The 25,204-nt window shown below is 43.7% G+C and overlaps 1 protein-coding gene across 1 annotated transcript in view; it reads left to right on the top strand.

Moving 5' to 3' along the window:
• Positions 1-25,204, top strand: part of RP1 (RP1 axonemal microtubule associated) — a 2,616,437-nt gene that overhangs the window by 1,151,532 nt on the left and 1,439,701 nt on the right. Inside the window, exons 29-30 of the mRNA XM_086965756.1 lie at positions 7,972-8,050; positions 16,340-16,421. Coding sequence (XP_086821882.1) covers positions 7,972-8,050; positions 16,340-16,421 — 161 coding nt within the window. The remainder of the gene's footprint in view (positions 1-7,971; positions 8,051-16,339; positions 16,422-25,204) is intronic.

A 25,204-nucleotide genomic window follows, 5' to 3' on the forward strand; every position in this document is an offset into this window, starting at 1 on the left:
ACTGTGCAGTCGACCCGACACCTGGGAACCAGCGGTCAGACATCACCGGCTGCGGAAAAAGAGGTGTGGGTCGTGGGCCACTCATACGTGAGGCGTGCCGCGGACGTATTCAAAGCAGGTGACATGATTCACATGGCTGGGGAATACGGGTACAGGGTGACCTTCTACGGAAGGGGCGGGCTCTGTATTGACCAGTTTCAATCCTTTTTCGAGGGTTTGTTAGGGCGGGCAAGGTCACCGCCGTCTATAATCATAGTCCATCTTGGGGGCAACGATTTGGTGGCCACTGGTAGACGACTTCTTCTCGAGGCAATGCTCTCCACAGTAAGTTGGTTGGCGAGAAGAGTTCCAGGGGGTGTGCACCTGTTACAACACATTTTTTACAACGCACTACCGTTACAACGCATCCATTACAACGCAGGTACTGTTACAACTCATGTTTTTACAACGCATTTTTTTACAACGCAGGTACCTTTACAACGCATACCATTACAACGTAAGTATTGGTAAGTATATAATTATTTTAAAATGTTATATGTTGGGTATTTTTAAGGGTTAGGGTCAGTTTTGGGTTTTAGGGTAAAGGGGTATTTTTAGGGGTTAGGGTCAGTTTTGGGTTTTTGGGTAAAGGGGTATTTTTAGGGTTCAGGGTCAGTTTTCAGTTTTTGGGTAAAGGGGTATTTTTAGGGTTCAGGGTCAGTTTTCAGTTTTTGGGTAAAGGGGTATTTTTAGGGTTCAGGGTCAGTTTTCAGTTTTTGGGTATAGGGGTATTTTTAGGGTTCAGGGTCAGTTTTCAGTTTTTGGGTAAAGGGGTATTTTTAGGGTTCAGGGTCAGTTTTCAGTTTTTGGGTATAGGGGTATTTTTAGGGTTCAGGGTCAGTTTTCAGTTTTTGGGTATAGGGGTATTTTTAGGGTTCAGGGTCAGTTTTCAGTTTTTGGGTAAAGGGGTATTTTTAGGGTTCAGGGTCAGTTTTCAGTTTTTGGGTAAAGGGGTATTTTTAGGGTTCAGGGTCAGTTTTTAGTTTTTGGGTAAAGGGGTATTTTTAGGGTTCAGGGTCAGTTTTCAGTTTTTGGGTAAAGGGGTATTTTTAGGGTTCAGGGTCAGTTTTCAGTTTTTGGGGAAAGGGGTATTTTTAGGGTTCAGGGTCAGTTTTTAGTTTTTGGGGTACAGGGTAAAAATAAATTAAATTTAATTTTAAATTAAATTATTTAATAGTAAATAAATTAAATTAAATTACATTGCATTATTTTTGGGGTTGAGGGTCAGTTTTGAGTTTTTTGGGGTACAGGGGTACAGGGTAAAAATAAAGTTATATTTATTTTAATTTTCAATAATTAATTTAAATTATATTTCATAAAATTACTTTAATTTATTTTTGGGGTTTAGGGTCAGTTTTCACTTTCTGGGGTACAGGGGTACATGGTAAAAATAAAGTAATATTAATTTAAATTTAAAATAATTAACGGAAATTAAATTATTGAAAATTACATTAAATTATATTTTTAAAATTAAGTTACTATTATATTATTAATATTAACATATACTTACCAATACTTACGTTGTAATGGTCTGCGTTGTAAAGGTACCTGCGTTGTAAAAAAATGCGTTGTAAATACATGCGTTGTTACAGTATCCGCGTTGTAAAAACCGCGTTGTAACGGTATGCGGAGTAAAAGTCCGCGTTGTAACATCATATATCCGTTCCAGGGTGCACAATTGCATGGTCCCATATGATTCCACGGAAAGTGTGGCGGGGGGCGAATTCGGTTTCTGCTCTGAATCACTCAGTGAAGAAAGTAAATAACAAATTGGGTAGATTGTTTCGTTCAAGTACACTGCATTCTATTCCGCATGGTTGTATTAAGGGGGACAGTATGTACCTGGGAGATGGGGTCCATTTGTCCCGGGTGGGGAATGAGTTACTCATAGGAGACCTCATAGCTTGGCTAAAGAGTTTAAAACATGACCTTTAGGCAGGAGTTGTTGTGGGGGGTCCAGATAGCCGGTCAACTATCCGGCCTGTGGCGGTAAGGTCATGATCGGTGAGCAGTAATTGGAAGATCCCTATGGGGGGCGTCACCCATTACGGATGGGAGCGCTCGGGGGAGGTGGCCATTGGCCCCTCAACGGGGAGGTGGTCCCTTCTAAGGATGGGCCGCCGAAAGGAAAGGAAAGGCGGTCAAGGCCCCTTCCTGGATGGGAGGGGCTACGGGCCCCTCCTGGGGAATTTCCCGGGGCCAGGACACCTGCGACGGCAGATGTGGTAAGTTGTGTGGGGTGGGGAGGGGGTTTACGCTACCTTCTAGACACCTCACACGAGTCCTCGGACGACCTTTAAATGGCGTCGAGTTCATTGGGGCCCCCGTCAAGTCAAGGGAAATTGGTAGATGCACTTGAGGTACGCCTCTGTGCGGTCGCCCCTCACAAGTGGGGGGGGTATTTCTGGTTTAGGGATCTGACACCGGTTACGACCTTGCCGTTGGCCCTTAAAAGTTAGGATGTACAATTTCAAGTTAAATGTTTTGTAGGATGTTAGTTCGGCTAGGAGAACCTTTGTATTAGAAATATGTTAAGGTTAGCCAAACATCGTAATGTCGAAATGAAATTGTACATAATATGAAACTGTTATTTTAATGTTTTGATTTTGTTTCATCTTTTAATAAATACGGCCGGGAGGGTCACTCCCTCCCGCCTTCCAAAAGTTCAGAACCATTTCCGGTTTCCCATCCTTGGGGATTGTGTCGAGAAGGGGTGGCGGGTATCCCAGCCATATGGAAAGGGGCGACCATTCGGTCCCCCCGAACGTATGGTGGAGTACCCCGATCCCCCCGGGAGGCCATCTTGGGCGGGAGGCGAGTCTCGGCTGGTATGCCCGAAGCGGCGTAGCTGGGGTGCGCCTTTTCCCGCCCTGGAGTGGGTTGTCCTAGACACTGACGCGGCCGGCCACGCCCAGGGAGGCAGGCGGAGGCGGGTTTACGCCCGCCCGAAGACGGATAAAAGGAGCAACAAGCCAAGAAAGCATCCTCTTGTTCCTGTGCTCTGAAGCTGCACCTCCCCGCTGCACGTGAGCTCGAGACGGAACGAAGAGCCAATTTTGACCCACCCACCAGCCCCTGAGGACAGCCAGTTGTTTTAAATAAAGTTTTGATGTGGTAACTCTATTTCTTACAGGTTGTGATGATTGTCGTGTTATTTTGAGTATGCAATAAAGAATGGTCATTTACAGTATGTTTTTTCGAATAAAGTGATTCTGCACTAGTGTTGATCAGTAATCATACGTGAAATAGTTATGGTTGTTTTGTAATTAGTAATTTTAGTTAAATTGTCGTATTTATTTTGGTCGGGCGGTAAGGTCATGATCGGTGAGCAGTAATTGGAAGATCCCTATGGGGGGGCGTCACCCATTACGGATGGGAGCGCTCGGGGGAGGTGGCCATTGACCCCTCAACGGGGAGGCGGTCCCTTCTAAGGATGGGCCGCAGAAAGGAAAGGAAAGGCGGTCAAGGCCCCTTCCTGGATAGGAGGGGCTACGGGCCCCTCCTGGGGAATTTCCCAGGGCCAGGACACCTGCGACGGCAGATGTGGTAAGTTGTGTGGGGTGGGGAGGGGGTTTACGCTACCTTCTAGACACCTCACACGAGTCCTCGGACGACCTTTAAATGGCGTCGAGTTCATTGGGGCCCCCGACAAGTCAAGGGAAATTGGTAGATGCACTTGAGGTACGCCTCTGTGCGGTCGCCCCTCACAAGTGGGGGGGGGTATTTCTGGTTTAGGGATCTGACACCGGTTACGACCTTGCCGTTGGCCCTTAAAAGTTAGGATGTACAATTTCAAGTTAAATGTTTTGTAGGATGTTAGTTCGGCTAGGAGAACCTTTGTATTAGAAATATGTTAAGGTTAGCCAAACATCGTAATGTCGAAATGAAATTGTACATAATATGAAACTGTTATTTTAATGTTTTGATTTTGTTTCATATTTTAATAAATACGGCCGGGAGGGTCACTCCCTCCCGCCTTCCAAAAGTTCAGAACCGTTTCCGGTTTCCCATCCTTGGGGATTGTGTCGAGAGGGGGTGGCGGGTATCCCAGCCATAAAACACAGTGGTTGACCGGGAGAATTACTTGAGGATTTCAAACATGTACTGCTACAGTGTCTTTTTTGTTGTATTTTTATCGCAATTACTGCATCTGCCAGTCAACCTTTTAGAGTATAAAATGCAAAAATATATATGACTTCATATATAATTTATGTTTGTAGGTGGAGATGTAGGTAGGATCGCGAGATTTAAGTTGCCTACTTTGGACCAAAAAGTTTCCAAACGTGATCTACATACTTAACTATATTATTTGATCCTGCAAATGACTAAAGCTCGTTTTAATTGACTGATTGATTTCCTTTTCCTGTGGCCCAGTTCTCAAAATTTCAAAACAATGCTACTGCCTAGAGACATGCTAAATGTATTTATGAAATGCCAGATAAATAACTGAAAATATATACATTTGGACAATCATTTTGTTGTATAATTTAAATAATGGAACAGTACATTTTAGACAATTATTATTTATTTATTTTGTTATTTGAAAAGTTTTATAAAGCACAAACATGACCCTTTTGGGTATCTGAGCACTGTACACAGAGGCAGAAGCATGCATTAACTCAGAACAGTTGAGGTCAACATTGTAAAACAACAAGGAGTTAGCAATCAATGTCAGGTACCGGTTAGAGGGCCCTGCTAGTTCAGTTTCTCATATAGTGCAATATATTTCCTGTAACAATCAGTAAAACAATCATAGAGTGGCTCGTCATAGCATAGTAGAGTAAATGACAAATCTATAATCGGCCCTAGAAGTATTCTTCTATTATAGTTCCGGAAGGGCCCTAGAGTAAAATAACAGTTTACCATCCAATCAAAAATATATAGCGAAAGATGCGTTGGGATAAATTTCAAATCTGTCAACAAGGGGACTAGAGAAAGAATACAGGATGATGCAGTTAATATTCATTCAGGCAAAGCCATTTGGCCTGTTTCTTGAAATAGGCAGTAGAGGCATTGGTTCTCATCTCCAAAGGAAGAGCGTTCCAAATTCTAAGCGCAAGGCCGGAGAAAGCACGTTTGTACGTACTTTTCTTTTTGAATTTAGGAGCTTTCAAGAGTAGTGTGGACGTACTTCTTAAGTATGTCCACACTACATAAGTAAACATTATTCTATATCTATCTATGTGGCATTCTAATTGCATAACTTTTATTACATGACATCCCCACGTCTCTTATGATTGATACTTTTGTTACCATTTATGTACGTTTTACACTATGCCGTCTAATGCTTCTGTTTAATAAATCACACATACATTTAAATTTGCATATGAATAAGATTGATTTTATCCTCGTGGCCAGCTTCTACTGCCTTAAAATGATTTATAAGCCCTGCATAAGTAATGTAGACAATATGTTTGCAGTTAATCCCAATAAATTACCAGTGCAATGGGGTCAAAACAGGATTGGTATTGTTCTATCTAATTGTCATAAAATAGCGTTCTCACTCTTTCTAAAGAATGCTACCAGTACAAATCTACTTTCGTGAGTAGGTGACTTACTCTTGGAGATTTAGTTAAGTCATAATTATAGAAACATATTTGTGAACTAGGCCCTAGGTTGATATAGGCTAATGGCCATGGGTTTTGATTCAATATCTGATCCCTGAAATTTAACCTCTTTCTGATCTAATAATGTCACAGATGTTGCCTGAGCTCCATATATTCAAATTATTGGTTTCAGGCGTGATCTCTCATGTGCAGGATACGGCTGTCATAAACCAGACATATGAGATGGCATCACATGCTTCATTCATATTACATGTAAATTAGGGGACGTGGCTGCTTCTGGTCTATTCTGATACCAGGTTTGTTCTGGTTGCAGTTAGGTCCCTTTGCTGGATCATATTGTAGAATACTGCAAAAGAGGGGAAGGTGATAGAGGCATTTAAGGCAGAATATAAGGTACTAAGTGTTAGGAATTGGGCCACTAGTTTAGGAAGGGTGGGCTTACCAATGTACTCATGGCACGAGCAACAACCAATTTTAATGCCAAATGAATATTATGTTCAAGCAGAACCAACATTTTATAGTAAAGAATGCAATGCAATAACATTTCCAAGTTTTAAGGCAAAAAGCATCCTGAAATAGAAATGTACCTTTGAAAAATATCAGTTCAGGTTTGACCGGGATGTAGGCATGATTTCATGCTAACCACAATGGAGTGGAGGTTTGGATAAATCAAGTAGGTTGTCCCGGTCAAAGTTTTTACCATTTGGCATACTCCACATTTTGAAGCTCAAAGTCTTCCAGGAGTTAAACACCCATGTCTGAAGCAGCGAGTGTCCCCTGAATTAAGGTATATCACCATCAAGCTCCTCATAAACGCCTGCTTTTTAGTGTCAAAAGCTCTGAGCAGGACAGAGCGAGATTTATATGTCTGTCTCCAGCCAAGAATCCTGTACAGTCTAGTCCTCCATGGTCAGCTAGGCCTTCTTAGAGACATTAGTCTTTCTACTTTTTGTGCCTCACAAGCAGGCAAACGTGAGTTTAGTTATCTAAACCTTGTAGAGCATATCCAGTCTCTCGGTGCCAAGAGTAGTTTTCTTCCAACTGGGTCTCCTTTTTCAGGTTTTGTCTTCAGAGGTTCAAAGTGCTGTGAGGAGGCCGTGTCGAGGTACCAACCTTAGACAAATCTGTCTACGTTAACATCCTATGCTCAACTTATTTTTAAGCACTTTGATTTTCCTTTACTGTAAAAAAAACAGAACCCTAAAGTTGAAATAGATAACCGCTTCTTCCATTAGAGGGGCCTCTAGGTGTCCCTAAACCACTCTCCTATTTAGATGAGATCCTCTCCCTCTGTCAAGTCCATGAACTGTTCGATGCTTTGACTAGATCCCGAGAGTATAGAAGGACACTGGAAATTGAGTAAAATAATTCAAATTAGACCTAATTTGCATTGACAAGGCAAAAGTGATTGTGTAAAGTATGTCATTTGTTCTGCCAACGGATCCTGACTCCCTTTCCGACGTCTAATCCCTTCTGAGGGGTCGATTCTGATGCGCTTTGAAAGGCCTCCTAACAGCATTTTCTCAGAATCGGATCTGGAACGTGTCTTTCCGACCGAAGCGGAAAGGTTTCAGACCGACTGGTTACGATGCAAGTCAGACGTTAAGAATAGCCTAATCCACACCCGACGGTATTCGGAATGACCGTGCCATACCGGCCGCGTTTCTGAACAACCGATTACGATGCAAGATTCGGACAGCCTTTCTGTCTGACTCAAATTGGCAGTCAGAATCTGAATTTGGGGGCCGACAGCGCCCCCATTCTCCCGGACCCTTCCCAATCATGCCTGCCATGCACAGTGTGGCAGGCACAAGGGGGTGCCCTCCACAGGGCACCCGATTTTCCCCAGCCACCCCTTTCTTCAATGGGAGCCTATGCATTCAGTTGGATCATAAGCTCCCATTGAAGTCAATGGGATTCCGACCAAATCATATCTGGAAGCATCCGGATGCATTGTAATCGGTCGGTCAGACTCTCCTGATCCAAGTCAGTCGGAAACCATTCCCAAACTGATTTGGACGGAAGGAATTTCAAACCGCATCGGAATCAAGCCCTAAGTATCAAGGACAACAATCTAGCTTCCCTCGGTAAATACTGGACTACTTCTTTTCTGTTCTATGATGTTTCTTTGCTAATACACAATTGTTTTGTTTGATGCTTTGAAATAAATTGAATATACTTCATTTGAAATACATTTTTCTTAGTGGCTGTTTTTTCCATTGAGTTGTAAGAGCATAGGTATAGTTATAATCCTGAATTTGGATTCATTTGAATACTTTATATTAGCAATCCAATACACACACGTAGCAGCATATTTTATTTCTTGGTTTGCACTAGCAAATCCTTTTGTTTTTTCATTATGCAGGTCGATGTCTTCAACATTGAGGCTGTTTCTCTTGGAGAACTCAACAAAGTTGTCATTGGCCATGATGGAATAGATCCAGGTGAGATGATCTCATTCATAAAAATGCATGAGCTCATTAATTCATGTAAGCAATTGTATCTACTGAACTTATTCCTTTTGTTTTCCTACTCCTATTCCTCTGGATGATTGTCCTCTGTCATTGCCTTGTACCTTCTATGCAACCCTCTCTCTGCCTAGACTGGAACATTTATTGCAATAGGGTTGATCTGCCACATCAGACTATAATGCTGATACTGTTGCATCTTACATTACTAATAATAATGTAAACCCAATTAGTAGCAGTACTAGGCAACCCATTCAATTTCATAGGTGTCCAGTCATGAGCTTATGAGAAGGGACGTTCCACTAGTTGCCAATAAAACAGTATCTGTGTCTGTGACCACAATCTTTCTACTTTGCTGTGACAATTTTGAAAGTATTTTTATTTAGACCTTAAATTATGATCTAGGTTCTAGTGACAGATATCAAGATCAAGTCGCTATGTACCTTAAATAAGTAATGCTGATCTTCATCCAAGGATACAATGTGTCAAGGTTGTTATTATAGCAACACAAAAAGATGATGGACGGAATGCTGAACATTGTCAAACATTCACCCCAATTCACAGATCTGTGTTAAACCCATTGTTCCTCTGCTCACTATATCACCCTTGTTTGGACCCAGCCATTGCAAATTAGTCTTGACCCTGCTCCCTATGATTGTTATTAGATGAGATGGTATATTTGATAATCTACCAGTCAGGGAAAATACAAATAGTCAAATGTGGCCATCTGCTGAGCTGCCAAGCTTCAAAATACGTTTTTGTTTTCAAAAGACTGGAGGAAGAAGGAGACCTTCTTGAGTTTACCTGGAACTGGCAAATACATGCGTGATTCCAACCAAAGCCTTCAGAAGATGTTTTAATAGAGTCTCTAAACTTTCAGGCCCAGGCATTACAAGGGATCAGTGCATTGGTAAAGATGACTGTGCACAGGAACAGAGGCTCTCAATCAGATTGGAAACTCCCATAATATTCATCTGTGACTGTATAAGTATCCCAAAATGCAGCATCCACGCTGCTCTTTCAAGCATGCAATCATTACTGTGCATCTTCTTAGATCTTTTAACTAGCTCCCTTTTTTTGACAAAGATACATTCAGGCACTGTAGATACAATACTTTGGGGGCACATTCCAAAGCTTCTATTTATTACTTTCTACATACTCAACTGGTCCCACTCTTCAGATATTTACCCATTTGCTAATAACAGTACAATATTTCAAAAGATACAGAAAAGGATCACTTCTCGGGCAAGATGGCCGCTAGTGCATTGTAGGGAGTAGTCGCATTTTACTCCCTCTCCTGAACCGGGCTTGGAGCAGGACTTCAATAAGGAAAGCGCTGTGGTGAAGCCATGTGGCTATGTGGCTAGTACATTGAGCAGTTTTGAGGCTCTGGAGAGCGGCACAGACTAAACGCTGGAGAGGCGATTTCAGCGCGGAGAAGAGAAAAATGTCGTCGCGTTCAAAGGAGATCAGTGGACCGGGGGCTATCCCAAAAGTCCCGATACCAGGCAGGAAAACTACTCCAGCATTAAGCGCAACTCAGAAGGCGCAGCAATGGAAGATTGAGAGAGAGAAGAAGGCAGAACTGAAGGCTGGAGCGACACGAAGTGTACCGCTGCAAGGAGAGGTACTAAACTCAGCAGCTGACAGAGAAAGCAAAGAGAGCAAACAGAACACCAAAAATGTCGGCTTATTGAGTAAAGATAAGGACAAGGACGCAGCGCTGAGACAGCCTACCTTATCAGAAACATTTCATAAGAGATCCATGGCGGCTCTGTCTGGCGGACCCGTTAAGGGCACCAGAGCGGGCTCTGCTGACATCGCCGAGGAGCAGCTGATAGGAGTGACGGGCGGAGTCGGCGGCAGAAGAAAGAGCTCTACCGAGCCTGTAGAGCAGACGGCGGAGCGAACCGGTGGACCATCGGGGAGCAATGGCCATTGCTCCGACGGGAGCAGCGCGGAGCAGATCTTCCTCGTGGAGAGTAACATAAGGGTTGCCGAGCAACCAGGGAGACTCGCAGGAGAGAGCACGCCCAGCGCGGAGGAGAACAGAGTGCCGAGGAAGACAGATCGAGCGGCTGAGGCGGCTCCTGCTACAGCACTATGCACGGGAGAGAGGAAAACCCAAGAAGTGAAAGAAAATGGAGGGCCAACGCAAAAGGAGGTGGAAGGGATGAATAATGCTTTAATGATGGATGCTTTGCTACAGGTAGAGGCTGAGATCAGTAACAATTTGAGGATGAAACCGGACGCGAATTGGGGAAGTCTGGCGAGCCTAGACTCACAAAGGGAACGTGAAGGGGATAAATTCTTCTCAGTTAATGAGGGGTCAAGTTCATCCAGTGAGGGAGAAGAGTTGGGGACAACGGATTTATCAACGGAAGAGGAGGAAGAAAGCACCGAATCTGGGGTAAGAAACGTGCAGAAGAAAAAAAAGTCAGCTACAAAACGTTGTTCCTTTGCAAAAACAAAAAACTTCTATGGGATTATTCTGCCACAGCAGGTACTTTTCAAGAGTGTACGCAAGGGGCACATGGGAAGGACTTTGCAAGTGAGGAGGATGGGATGGGGAATCATGCTACTCTGGATTTATTAGTCAATATGCTAAAGCAAATACAGGGAGAGGCCAGGGCAGAAAGCCGCAGAGCTAGGCATGATACAAAAAAGATACAAGCCTCCATAAGGAAGATGAACAAGAAGTACGAGGAAGTGGAGGGGAGAGTGGAGCTGGTAGAGGAAAGGACAGGAAGATTGGAGGACGAAGTAACAGATTGGCAGAAATTTAAGTTGGAACAGACAAAGATTGTGGAAGACCTGCAATGAAAAGTGGAGGACTTTGAGAACCGCCAGAGACGGAATAACGTAAGGCTTCTGGGACTGGAGGAAGGGGTGGAAGGGCAGGACACAAGGGGATACGTGATTAGGCTACTAAAGGGCACCTTCCCGGGGGCTAAGTGGCAATGGGAAGATGAGGTACAAAGGGCCCACAGGTTCCCATTGACAATTAAAAAAAGGCAAGGAGGGAACCAGAACACTCTGCTCAGGGCGATGCTTGTGTTTTTCGGCAACTTTCTGGCAAGACAGGAGGTGATGGAAAAAGCCAGGCTAGATTCTAAGAGAACAGTTGAGGGGGTTACATTTTTTGCGAGGCCTGACTTTTGTCATGTTACTGTTGAGAAGCGCTGGCTTCTAAGACAATTAATTGCCCCTTTTCAGCGACATGGCGCAGAAGCATACTTGATGTTTCCGGCGAAACTTAAGATCATTAACGACGGCCGCACGAGGATGTTTTTCTCTGAGGTAAAAGCAGGGGAGTACCTCGAAGAGCTAACGGAGCAACGCAGGGGGAAGTAAGGAAGATTAACAATGCTGTAGGACAAGAGCAGCCACGTGGAACTGGATAAGGATTACGGACTATGGACTATGTACTATGAACAACTTGGAGGGAGAGGGAGGGCGACACTACAATGCAAGCAGTCACACATAGGTCAGGATTGACCTATTTGCCTGTGTAAGGGGGAGGGGTAGCAGCGGGTGAAAGGGGTGGGGGGAGGGGGGAGGGAAAGAACTTGGCAAAGTGGGAAAACAGCACAAAAGGACAAATTGGAAGGAGATGTTGAAGCTTATAAGATATGCAACAGAACGGAATAAGTGGGCAAAGTGTATGGGAAAAACTTATAACGAAATATGGCGCTAAGGGTTGCGACAGTGAATATATGTGGTCTAAATGATGGAGGAAAAAGGCAGAAGGCGGCATCCATGTTCAGATTGCTTAGATTAGATGTGATTTGTTTACAGGAGACACACATTATGGGAAAAGAAAAATTTAGACTGGAACAGGTGGGATACGAGCTATTGGCTAATACAAGTCAGGATAAAAGAACAAAGGGGGTGGCTATCTTAGCGAAGAAAGGGGTTATTAAACTCAGAAGAAAAAAGGAGGACCCTGAGGGGAGATGGGTTATAGTCGAGGTGGAAACTAATGCTGGCAATTTAACAATTGTATCTGTATATGGACCAAATGATGATAACCCTGAAATGTTCGAATGGCTAGATCAGGAACTTGCACTCTGGATAGAGCCGGTAATTTTTTGTGGCGATTTTAATATTAATGGTCTGTACGGGCTGGGGAAAATAGGAGAGGGGAGACATGATGGGCAGAAAAGGAAAATGCGCAATACAGTAAACAATTTGATGCAGAATAATGCTTTGTCAGATGTATGGGCTAAATACAATCCACTTGGGTCAGAGAGTACTTTTTATTCAGCACCACATAGAACGGTTGCTAGGCTAGATTATGTCCTAGTGTCCAACGATAAACTAAACGGGGCCCAGATAGAACGGTTGCCTAGATTGATTTCGGATCACAATATATTGGTTTTGACCATGCCAAGCGCGAATAGAGGGAGGACCAATCCTTATATCTGGTCATTTGAGAGAAGACTGCTGAAAGAAGAAGGGTATATCAACAGGATGAATGAATGGATTGCACAGTTTTGGGAAATTAATAGAGGTTCTGCTCCAGCTAATATGGTTTGGGACACATTTAAGGCCGGGATAAGGGGGGAAACCCTGACCTGTACTCTAAAGAGGAGTAAGGTGGAGAGAACAAGGTTGGATAGGTGGATAAAAGAAATGGACAGATTAGAAGAGCAACTGAATATGGCAGTGACAAGACAAAATGCAATAGACATAGAGGGCCTCTTATTGGAGATTGAAGTCAAGAAAGCAGAGGCAGGTGAAGCTTTGGCGGAGAAGGCAGCAGGGAATTATCTTGCTAAGAAGGAAAAGTGCTATGAGTATAGCGAGAGGGTAGGACATTTACTGGCTATCAGAATTAGACAAAATCTGGCAGCAGGTGAAATTAAAGAAATTAGAAATAGTGCAGGGGAAATCGTTAATAAAACAGAAGAGATTTAGGAGGTATTCGGGGAATTTTATGAGAAACTGTACGACCAGAATGTGGATGATATAGGAGTACGGAGTAGGGATTATTTGGCAGGGATACCACCTGAGAAATTGGACAGTGAAGAAAGAGACAAATTAGATCTACCTTTATCACTGCAGGAGCTTAAAATGGCAGTGATGAATCTACCAGGGGGAAAGGCTACAGGGCCAGACCAAATACCAGCCGAGTTTTATAAAACGTTCTGGGATAGGCTTGGGAAGGATATGTTGGAGACCTTTAGACAGGCCCAGTTACATAGATTAGCGCCACAGTGCTGGGGCGGCGCAAATATTATTGTGATTTTGAAAAAAGACAAACCCCCATTAGATCCAGGGTCATACAGACCTATTACCCTCCTGAACGCGGATGCTAAGATGTATGCCAAAGCATTAGCACAAAGACTGAGTAGAGTTATCGAGGGGCTAGTTAGTAAGACACAGCATGGTTTTATCCCCGGGAAAGGGACTACTCAGCATACTAGACAGCTCATTACTATAATGGATGCTGCTGAGGTAGCAGGAGACCCTGTTGCAGCCATATTCCTCGATACTGAGAAGGCGTTCGACAGGGTCTCCTGGGAGTTCTTGTGGAATGTTATGGAGTGGTTCTACATAGGCAAGGGGTATATTAGCGCCATACAGTTATTATATGAGCAGCCAAAGGCAAGGGTGAAAATAAATAAGACTTTCACTAAAATGGTGCGGATAAGACGCAGAACTAGGCAGGGCTGTCCGGCATCACCCCTACTCTTTGCCCTATATTTAGATCCGCTACTCAGGAGGCTAAATGGTAACAATAATATCTTGCTGGTTGCGTTACAAGATGCAGAATATAAAATACTCGCCTACGTAGACGACGTGGCATTGATAACTACGGAACCAGGGAGGGCTATAAGAGAAATAGAGCAGGAGGCAGCAGATTTAGGGGGTCTGTCAGGGTATTCGATAAATATGGAGAAATCCCAGATTATTGTGAATAAATATACAGCCTATTCAGATCCCAGAGTGGTGAAGGAGGCAGTGTATCTGGGGGTAAGGGTGACGGCAGACTTGGAGGAATTAGTGAAGATAAACATGGAACCATTATTAGTTAAGGTAAAAAACAACACAGAAAGAATACACAATCTACATTTGACGTTAATGGGATGTATAAACGTAATTAAAATGGTTACATTACCGAAATTTCTTTACCTGTTTAGGGCCATCCCTCTTTTCTTTGAACAACTTTGGTTTACTAAGTTAGAAGCAATTCTTAATAGACTGGCGTGGGCACAATGGAAAACTAGGAGGGCCTACAGGAGACACTTACACGAGAAAAAGGGGGTTGAGGTGCACCGGATTTTAAACTTTATTACTGGGCTGCAGCTTTGCAATACTTTCAGGGATTAATAGGGTCTGGCTTTATAAATGTGTATAGAATTGCGATGGGGAGGCCGCGGTTGACGGGTTTCTGAACACAATAGATTATAGACTTTTTAAACATACCAGGTTTAAAACCCTAAAAGCTGTATATAGGATTTGGAAAGGGGTAGGAAAAAAACTGAGAGTTGGTACATTTAGCAGATACACTAGACTATTATCTAATGAAACACTCCCGGGGGATATCTTTAGGGATGGAACCATGAGGATATGGAATGACAGGGGCATTAGGAAAATAGGAGACCTCTTGGATACAGAAGGGGGGGTAATACAATTTGAGGAACTACAAAGGAGATTCGAAATAACCACTAACACTTTTTTTAAGTATTTACAGGTGAGGAGCTACCTGAGGGATAAAAAGGGAGGACCTCTAGGATTTAAACATTGCAGGTTATTGGATTACATAGAACAAAGTGAACATTGTACGATTCGTCAGCTGCATGCAGAACTGTATGTTTTCAAAAAGGATGATAGAGAAAATTTTTCAAAGAAGTGGGTAGAAAAAGTGGGGACCACCCCGGATGGATTTCAGAAGTCCCTAGACAGGAAGATCAGTGTTGTGTTCGGGGACGCTGCAGTCACAGCATTACAAAACACTATTCTGCCTCTACCATACGCCGGCAAGAATAGCGCAGTGGGGCTGGGTGGAAGGTATAACTTGTCCTAGATGTAATACAACTGAAGCTGACATAGTACATATGTTCGCACAATGCCCACAACTGCACACCTTGAAAAGGGACATCGAAGACTTTTTGGAGCGCTCACTGGACATTAAGACTAAACTAAGTGATGAATTGATACTGATGGGGGTGAAGACTGAGGGTGAAGATGGCCCTACAGAGTTTTTGTTTGTGGTGGCAGCTGTATTTCGAATTAGCATTGCACGGGCATGGCTAGACAAGACACCCCCAACATTTCAAACTTGGATAGCAAGGTTACTAGCCTCATATAATCTGGAGAAAGCAATATATGAGAGGAAGGGTAGAAGGGTGAAAAAACTGGGAGGGGAGATGTGGCAACCTATTACGCGATGGAAAACCGGGCAAATCAGGGAAGGGGTTGGATAAACAGTAGTATGATGTAGGAGGTGATATGCAGGACCAATTTCTTATTTTTCTTTTTTCTACAGGGTTCTGTTGCAAGAATGTATTTGTTTTGTATTATATTGGATTATGTAATTCTAGTATTTTGTGCTGAAAGTCTGACTGTAATAATTTGGGGGGTAAAAAAAATGCTGTGAAAGAATTATAATAAAAATATTTTTAAAAAAATGATCACTTCTTTGTCACAGTTCTACAGCTTTAAATTACCTTCATGGTATCTAGGCCTATATCTCCTCATCTTATATTGCATAAATGACTCAAAATCTATTTGTAACAGACATTCAGGTGATGCCTGGAAACTCATGTGAGGTGTTAGCAAGCTTTACAAAACACAATACATATAGAATAACATATCATTTACTTCTGATGAGTTATGCACTTTATGAAAAATGTGTTTTAGCTATGATGGTTTGATATATTGTTGTATATAAGATTCTAAAAAAGGATATGTGAAATAAATAAAATGAAGTAATATCAATGATTTCATGAATATATCTTATATATAAAAAATAGTACACAAAATCTGTACCTTCTGCCACCTATTTTTTAAAATAATTTCTACAACTGTAATTTTAATTTGCATTGCATGGAACTTGAAAAAAGGAGTAAGTTATTATGTAATTTGGTTAAGTGTGAAGTATTGAAATGTGTTATTTCAAGAGTTCAACAAGGAATGGAAAAGGGAATATCTGACCTATGTGAAATGTCCTAAATGCTTAAACACAGTTCTTTTTTTAGAAAAAAAATATTACATTTCACCTAACCTGATCAACCTTTTTGCTATGTTTGATAATAGGCAATGGTTGGTTCCTAGACAAGGTGGAGGTCAAAACACAAGAGAACGGCAATGAAAAAACTGTTGTGTTTCCCTGTGACAGGTAGTCCAATATTTCTTTAAAAATAAAAATATATTGTAAATGCTTACTTTAGTGAGTGAAATGAAAAAGACATTTTCATATAAATCAAAATTTGTACGTACGTTTTTACAGATAAAAATGTACAGCTATGCCAATGAGGCACTTACCAGCACATGTTTTTAGGAAAATCCCACTCACACACACACTGTCAGACTCACAGTTTCACTGTGGGGATGTCTGGAATTCGATGCTGCTGAAGATTGCCTACTCAAGGAGTCTAAAAGCCAGTCCTGGAAACACAGGAGGAAAGGGGAATGGGACTAAACAAATATCCCTGCTTGGCACCCTCTCTTGGACCAGGTATGGATTTGATACCCAGGAAGTAAGCACAAAAAGTTGCTACTTAGGCCTCGATTACGAGTCTGGTGGACCACGGACCACCAGATTCGTGGGGGCACGGTGGTGGCAGTCTCCCAACTACGACTAGGGCGGTTAGACCGCTATTGCCCCCCCCCCCACAGCAATCAGGGAACCGCCATTCCCAGACAGTGTTGCTGTAGTCAAGAGGCCGCAATATGCTTGGCAGAACCGTCGCAGTCCCACCAAGCATATTACTATTAAGTATGGGCGGAAAATCCGTTCCGCTCGCGGATTTTGCGGATTTTCGGTAAATTCGCAATCCGCGAGATTCGCGAATTTCCCGCAAAATCCGCAAACCCGTGAGCAGCGGATTTTATGGCTTGCTCGCACTGTTCGCATCAGTTCGCGGCTTCCCAGTTCAACTTCGCGCCCCGCGAATAAGCGCTAAATTGCAGAAATACGATCTTAGCAAAAGTGAAACTACTTACCAGGTTCAAAAGTTCAAGCTCATCATTAGTAGCAATTTCCTGTAGTGCTTCCTGAGGGGCCCCTCCAGAGTTCAGTTGCCTACTTGCAACTATTATGTGACCCTGCTCTGACCCTCAGAATAGTTACACATATGCCACAAAGGTCCTGAATTACAGCTAAGGGAGACAAGCAGGAGCCAGGCTGGAAGTTCAAATCCAGTGACACATTAATCAGCCCCTAATTCATTATTGTCAGTTGGGGCAGGGCAGGTGTTGTAACTAATTTTGCAACAATGAAAGCACTTAGCAAGTGCAAAAGATCACTAATCAGGAAGCACTAAGGAAGCAGGTGCCAGCTAAAAAAATATTCTGTGACACATTAATCAGCCCCAAATTAATTCAGGTCACTTGAGGCAGGGAAGGTGTGCTTTGCTTTGCCACAATAATGTACACTGGACAACCAGAGGGTGCTGTGATGAAACAGAGGATGGCATGGGTGGGCCAGAGGGTGGCATGAGTAGTCAGAGAGTGGCAGTGGTGACAGAGGGTGGCAGTGATGGAGAAGAGTGTCCCAAACAGGCTGGACACGTAGAAACAACAAGTTTGCAAAACTTGCGACCCGACAGGTAAGTTCGCGTTTGCGAAATTGTACAAAACCCTCGCCAACCTGGCAGAAACCCGCGCGAACACACAAAAAAAAAAATCTGCAAATTCGCGAGAATTCGCGGATTTTGCGGATTGCGAGTTCGCAAATCCGCAAAATTCGCGAACGCGAGATTCGCAAAATTCGCCCATGCTTAATTACTATTTTTCTCTCGGACGACTGTGTCATGGAGGTTCATCATTCATGAACACTGTGGTGGAGAGGAAACAAAGGGGGCCCTGCAGCGCTCCCTTTGCCTCCTTCTCATATGGATGCATGCAGGGGGGCACAATATGTGCCCCTGTGTGCAAGGACCCCAGTTCCTGCACGTCATGAAGTTTTCAGTCCATGCCGTGCAGGAGCTGTTGTTGGCCTTCCCATTGAGATGCCATTTTTAAAGGCACCACTGTGGAAACATCAAAAACCAGCCTGTCAGACAGGAGGACAATCCTAATCTGGCAAGCGGTCTGACCATGGGTTTGGTGGTGCAGCAGCAGCGTGGAGCTGCACAGCCAAAGCCATCATCGGGCCCTTAGTCTCCAGGGCTGAATCTCTACTAGATCTCTCATCTCCACCCATCGCAGCAAGACTCAGCTCCCTCCTCCACGATCACGGTTCAAGATGTAGCTGCCACCGGACTCTCACCAAGCTCAAGTGGAGACTGCCTGTCCCCAAGATGGATGCACCGAAGCTCCCACCATGATGATTACCAGGTCTCGCTGAACTTCGGACCACGGTTCTCACACCCCACCTTCCAAGACCGGTAACTGCGATAAAGCTGACACTGTCTGATAGCTAGGCTCTTCTTCACACGTGTAATGGCCGCTTGGAACTGAAGCTCAGTGAAAGCCCCGCGCACATCAATCTGAAGCAGCATCCAGCCATGTACAATTCCCCACCAAATGCGGCGATCCTGCAACCGGAACACCTGGAGCGGCTAAAGAACGGAGTACCGCCTTTCAAAACTGCAGCTGAGCCGAGAAATGAGTTGGGGCGGTCCCTGGCGTCCGAATGCCAAGATGGCGCCCAGAGCGCATTGAACCTGTAGCCAGTGGTGGTGAAGATGGTGCTGCACCGCTGACCTTGATTGCCCACCAGAAGCAACCCTACACGGCGACTGGAAAGTTTTCACAACCTATGACCCAGCATCTGAGGACCCACCCTGTGGAGGGCTTTTCTGCTGAATCACCGTAACGCAGTGGGGCTGCCCTGCGGGAAGGTAGGATCACACGGTGGACCAGCGGCCTCCCCCTCGCTGCTAGTGCATCGAGAGCTGGAACAGCTTTGAGGGACCCGCTCTTGAATCTACCTGTGACACAGACTTCCCATCTGCCAGAGGCATCGATAAGCGTCGGCAGAGTCTCAATAAATAAAGAGAACTTCTTAGTGCGGGCTCGAAGACCAGGCTCCCTTGAACAGCCTCCTAACGGAGCGACAAGAGGATGTGTTAATGTGCATGGCAGAGAAACGACCTCGGAGCATGTTGTACTATCCCACAGGTATGACGAATGGGGGCCAGAGATCTCAAAAGTGGAAACGGCTCGCCCATAAGGACATTACCATTCAGGAGGCACCAGCTGCAATCAGGATGTGCACAACCAGCCTACATCTCACTGAAACCAGCACTGGCAGAGTTTATGGTCGCTTACACAGCAAAGTAAATTGCATATCTGGGAGTCCCCCTTAACGACTAGCTATCACATTTAAATAGCGAGCGGAGAAGCACCTACAACTGGAATAGCCGCGTGGAAGCCCTGAATATTATTGCCTGGCCGTGTGGAGGACCGGTGCCCCTTGGGAATGTTGCGCAAAGAACTCCGACAGAAACAATTGCAATTAGTAGCTCTTAAGAAGCTAGACAACGTCTAAAATTACGGCCGCAACAAACCCTCCTGCGTCTCTCCTGACCTTATCTCCCTTCTCCCCCCAACCCTTACCCCCCTCCGCTCTACTCTTCTCCACTTTCATGCTACCGACCTTTGCCCTCACCTTTCCTGGCCCTTAGTCCCGCCCTATTTATATGTGAATTTTCCCACATCAATTGAGATCTAGCTAATTTTTCTGATGCCCAATGAAGCTACCTGGTTTAGCTATTGGGGAGATAGGCCAGGGATTCCCTCCTTGAACGTCACCTACCCAGTCGATCTTTAGACAAACTTCCTTCAGTCTCTTCCCGCATCCTCCCTCTATTTATGTCTCTCCTTCTCTTCTCTCTCAATGTACTGAGACTGAACTATTTTGTCTGATGCCTGATGGAGCTACCTGGTTTAGCTATTGGGGAGATGGGCCGTGGATTCCCTCCTTGATCGTCACCTACCCAGTCGGTCTTCCTTTCGTCTCTCCTTGTTGTCTCCTCCCTTACCCTCCCTTTCTCCCCTCCCCTGCCCCCTCCACTACTTTTCTCCTCTCCCAATGTATTGCCTATTCTTTGATGTATTGTGTAATTGTTGATCTTTTTCTGTTACATTGTTGATTCTCATACCTTCGGGTCTAGCCAGCGCTATATAAAACTCTTTAAATAAATATCTACTATATTGTATAAGATATGCCTTTTAGAGTTGGATAATACTCTGCAGCTATGTGTATTGGTTAATACAAAATAGTTTGTCTGCAACATATGATGGTGAATGTTAGTCTAAGGTCTAACTTCTCTGGTTGTAGAGATATATGTAGGCCTACTAAACCTTCAACTACCTTAAATAATGTTGACTGTATTTTACAATACTTTTGGAAAGTCAAATCTTATACATAGTTCAAAGTCTTTAGAAAGAATGGGATTATTTCTCCAAGAAAATAACTTTTGTTCAATTAAGTTTATCATGAACAATACCACCTTTAAGAAATAACACAAAGGCAATACGAAAACTGATGGCAGTGATCGAACAGCAAGATCACTGACACAATATCAGGGCAAATAATATTGTTGACCAAAATACTGTGTTTAAAATATCATTTACCACAACCTCGTAAGTAAGTAAGTAATATATAGCTTTATTCGATTTTCGTAAAATCATAAAAGCACAACACATATATCAAAACATAATCACAATTAATAAATGTTTGAGTATGCATTAACAATTAAAAACAGGAAATGTGATGATCAGGCAAATAAAAGAAATTCAGATGCTCTACAATTTAAAGTGCAATATGTACTGTCCATCACAATGAGCAAGGTGGAACCCAAGCAAAGGATGTTTAACCACATAGTTTTCCGCAACATCATGACAGTTCTTAAAAAACAAGATACCGCAAAGATCACATGCTCGTCTTCAAGTTTTAACAATCTTGAGAAGGCTGGCCTGCAATTTCTTATACCCCAGCGATTTAAAAGAGGTTTTAAATAAAGTTTTCTGGGGATAGAATAGAAAGTGCAAAAGAACAGTATATGCAAATTCGATTGCACTGCGATATTGTCGCATGTGCAGGACAGTTTAGAGGTTGACCAATTATTCATATCCGGTAAAGTTACCATGCGATAAAAAGTCCCAAGGCGAAGACGTGACAAAAGCATTCTATGGTACGAACTAGGATCAACATTTAGGTACATTTGCATGCCTTCGTTGGGGGTGATTTCCTGAAAGTTTAAGATGGTTTGTTTGTTCTTTTCAGTATTCCATCTCAAAGTTTCCAGATGGGTGGTAAGTGTTTTTTTAAGAACTGATCTAGATACACCCTCCAAGGTTCTAGGTTTAACGTAATATTCTGGGAGGCCTATCTCGTTAAGTAAAGTTCTTACATACGACAACCATCTGAGTTTTACAGCCCCATCTAGGGCCAGGCAGTCTTCCAAAAGGTCCCTGTTGAAACTAGCTTCACTTGTAGTCTATACCTTGTGCCATAAAAGGATAGGGGCCATCTTAATTATGTCGCTCAGGTACTTGACTCCTGTCTCGATGTGCGTCATAAATGAAGATGTGGTTTTTGGTACACCTAGAAGGTAGCTGATGAATTGATTCTCACAACCCTGCAAGGATTGATCCTTCTCTATGCCCCATAGTCCCGCCCCGTAGGTGGCTGTGGACACACATTTCGCCCGGTAAATCTGTGTTTGCTCTTTGATGGGTTCACCACCCACTCTGTTAGAAAAAGCGCGTAGAGAGCCTATGGTGTGAATGAAAGCCAGTTTCCTAGCTTCGATCGCCTGTTTCCAACGGCATCGCCTGTCAAACAGTATGCCCAAGTAGCAGAACTTCTGAACAGTGGCTATGTTCTGTTTGTCCAGGGATACGTTACAGGGCACCCTCCTACGCTTGTTGGTGCATGGCGTATGTTTTTGAAATATTCACTTTCAACCCTCTATACTGCATATACCCTGCGAATTTAGTCACCGCCCTCTGCAGTCCCACTTGAGTCTGGGACATTATGGCCGCATCATCGGCGTACAGGAGGATTGGCACCGGTGAACCTTTCACGGTAGGGTAATCATTTTGGAAGAGAGAGAGGTATTGACCCACTGAGTTTATATAATAGGTGAATAACCTTGGGGCCAGGATACACCCTTGTCTAACCCCTCTTGACAGGGCAAATTTATCAGTGCATTCACCCTGCTTGCCATATCTTACTCTTGCCCCGCAGTTGTGGTACAGCTCTCTAATGAAAATGATTATTATTATTATTATTATTATTATTATGCAGTTTTATAACGCGCTCTATTACTGCCGGAGTATCCTGCGTGCGTCTATGCCCATCTCGGCCAGCGTCGACCATAAAAGGATATGGTCCACGCAATCAAAAGCAGAACTTAAATCAACGAAAGTTATAAAAAGCGATCCACCTCTAGCCTGAGTGTATTTAGAACATAAAAGGGCCAAATTTAGACACTGCTCGGCAGTCCCTATGCCCTTCCTAAACCCATACTGAAAATGTGACACCACGTTATGCTCTTCCTCCCACTCCTGAAGTCTCTTTAAAATGATCCTACCTGCTAATTTCATAAGGCCATCCAATAGAGATATTGGCCTGTAGCAGGTCGGGTCATCTCGACTGCCCTTTTTAAAAATGGGGACCACTATTGCGTCCGACCAAGTTTCGATGAACCCCTTTTGATTGCCCTTATTCAGCACATTTGTAAGCAGAGGGGCCCAGAAATCTGGTTCGGCTTTGTACACGTCTACCGGGGTACAGTCTGGCCCAGCTGCTTTGCCTGAAGCACTGTCCCTGATTGCATCCTGAACTTCACCTACTGAAAAAGTTAAGTCAATCGGGAATGAGCAGGCTGGGGGATGAATGCCCCTGCTGCTTTCAGTAGTTTGGGGGACGGTTGGAGTCAGCCCTGTCGAGGTAATAGTGTCCGCTGGCTTTATATGCTTATATAATTGCCTAAAATGTGTGAGCCATCTTTCACCCGTTATTGCCAGATCTATTTTATTTCCACTATTATTCGGTTGGTACAGAGATTTGACCAACCTCCAGAACTTAGTGGTGTTTTTCTGGGTGGATGCTTCTCTAAGTGTGGCCCAGGCTTGCTTTTCTAAAGCCAAGGTTCTTTCTTTTAATACACGTTTATATGATTGCCTAGCGCTGCGGGTTGTATGGGGGTCCCTTGGTTTATGGGCCGGAACTTTTTTAAGGGCTTTTAGTGCTTTCGTGCACTTCCCATCGAACCACCCTTCTCTGGCTGTGTTGTTATTATTCACTACACGGGTCAGCATATTTTTAATACGATGTTGAATATTGGCAAAGGCTGTCATGACAGAAAAGGGGTCCGCATGTTCCTCCAGACAAACATCAACATCATTGGCAGAATCAGAGAGCAGCTTTTTCAGGAACTCACTAGGGACAATCTTCTCCCATTTCACCACATAACCATTAATTTTAGATAACTCAATCCTATAAGGATACATGAGATGGGTAACATTTTTATCATGCCGCCCCTTTACGTTTACACCGATGGAGAGGGGATAATGGTCACTGAAAACATCCGTGCCAACCGCCCACAAGGTCAGAAACCCAGAATTGGCAGTGGTTATCAATATAAAATCAATGGTTGAGTTACAACCTCTACCAAAGAAGGTTGGCTCAAACTGCACCGGTGAGGGACAGGTCTGGTTGGCAAAACAGAGATCAAAATTAAAAACAAGACCATTTAACAGCATGCCCATCTTTGTGTGAACAAAATGAGTTGGATTGTCCGCCCCAAGATCTGCAAGACCACACAAGGGTGAATCGAAATGTGGACAAATCATACAGTTAAAATCCCCTGCCCAAATTATTATTGCCCCCTTAAAGTGATCAACAGTGCGCGACATCTCGCGCAACATATTGGACATGGTGGGCTCCATTTCACTATCAGACATATTATTATAAAAGTTCACCAGTACAATATTCTCTTTCATGCCCCAATTAAAAGATAAAATTTGAAAATGGGTACTGGAGAAGAATTTGTGAATCTTAACCTCTGCTGTTGTTGAGACATAAACACAGAGGCCCCCCTTGTTATGTCCCTGAGCTGACAGCGTGGCCGAAGAGTGAAAGGTTTGGTACCCAAGGAGATGTACTTCTTCATAACACCAAGTTTCTTGAAAACATAAGATGTTGTGCATGTGAATGGCGTCTATCCAGGCTTTGTTGGGGACTTTACTGGCTAGCCCCGCAACATTCCATGAGAGAAGTGAATTAGAATTGGTTCATTACTAGTGACCACACATGTGCGGCCTGCATTCACTCAGGGAAAATATGATTGCGGAGTTGGAATGACTGAGGTAGGGGGAAGGAGCGTAGGGTTGGAGATGGAACAATTGTGCGGAGACAGTTCGGACAAGTGTTGTGTAATGCCAGGTATCAAGGGTTCACCAAGAGAATCTATCCCCTCCCCCATGTTGCCCTGAAGACTTTTAGACGACTTTTTAGACGGGCTAGATGACAAGTGGGCAGAGGCACACTGACTATACTGGGAACCCACAAACGGCTTATCTATGTTGGTAGACTTATAAAGTCATTCATTGTCATCTAGACCCGAAAGCGGGCAAGAATCTTTGGGGTTATGATGATATAAATCGCCCCAATGCACGCTGGAGTTATGAAAGTTTCTCGGTGGTAGGGGTATCTGACTGGGCTGAAACCAGAAATCATTGGTATTGTCAAAATGGTTCTGACCCTTAGGTGTCCGCATACGATCTAATCTGTCTGGGGCATAGAGTCTGTGCGACATTGATGCAAAAGTGTGCAAAGGATAGGGGAGAGGAGTATTAAGGCCCATATGGTATTATGAGATGTAGGTATGGTAGGGCCACAAGGAACTTTTGGGCGATAATTGCTGCCAGGATGGTAGGGTCTGGACCGGGCTGATGGTTGTATCAACATGGCCTCAGGATAGAAGTAGCTTAGATTATGGG

This window comes from Lissotriton vulgaris, chromosome 4_1 (genome assembly GCF_964263255.1).
Source record: "Lissotriton vulgaris chromosome 4_1, aLisVul1.2, whole genome shotgun sequence".
Taxonomy (NCBI): domain Eukaryota; kingdom Metazoa; phylum Chordata; class Amphibia; order Caudata; family Salamandridae; genus Lissotriton; species Lissotriton vulgaris.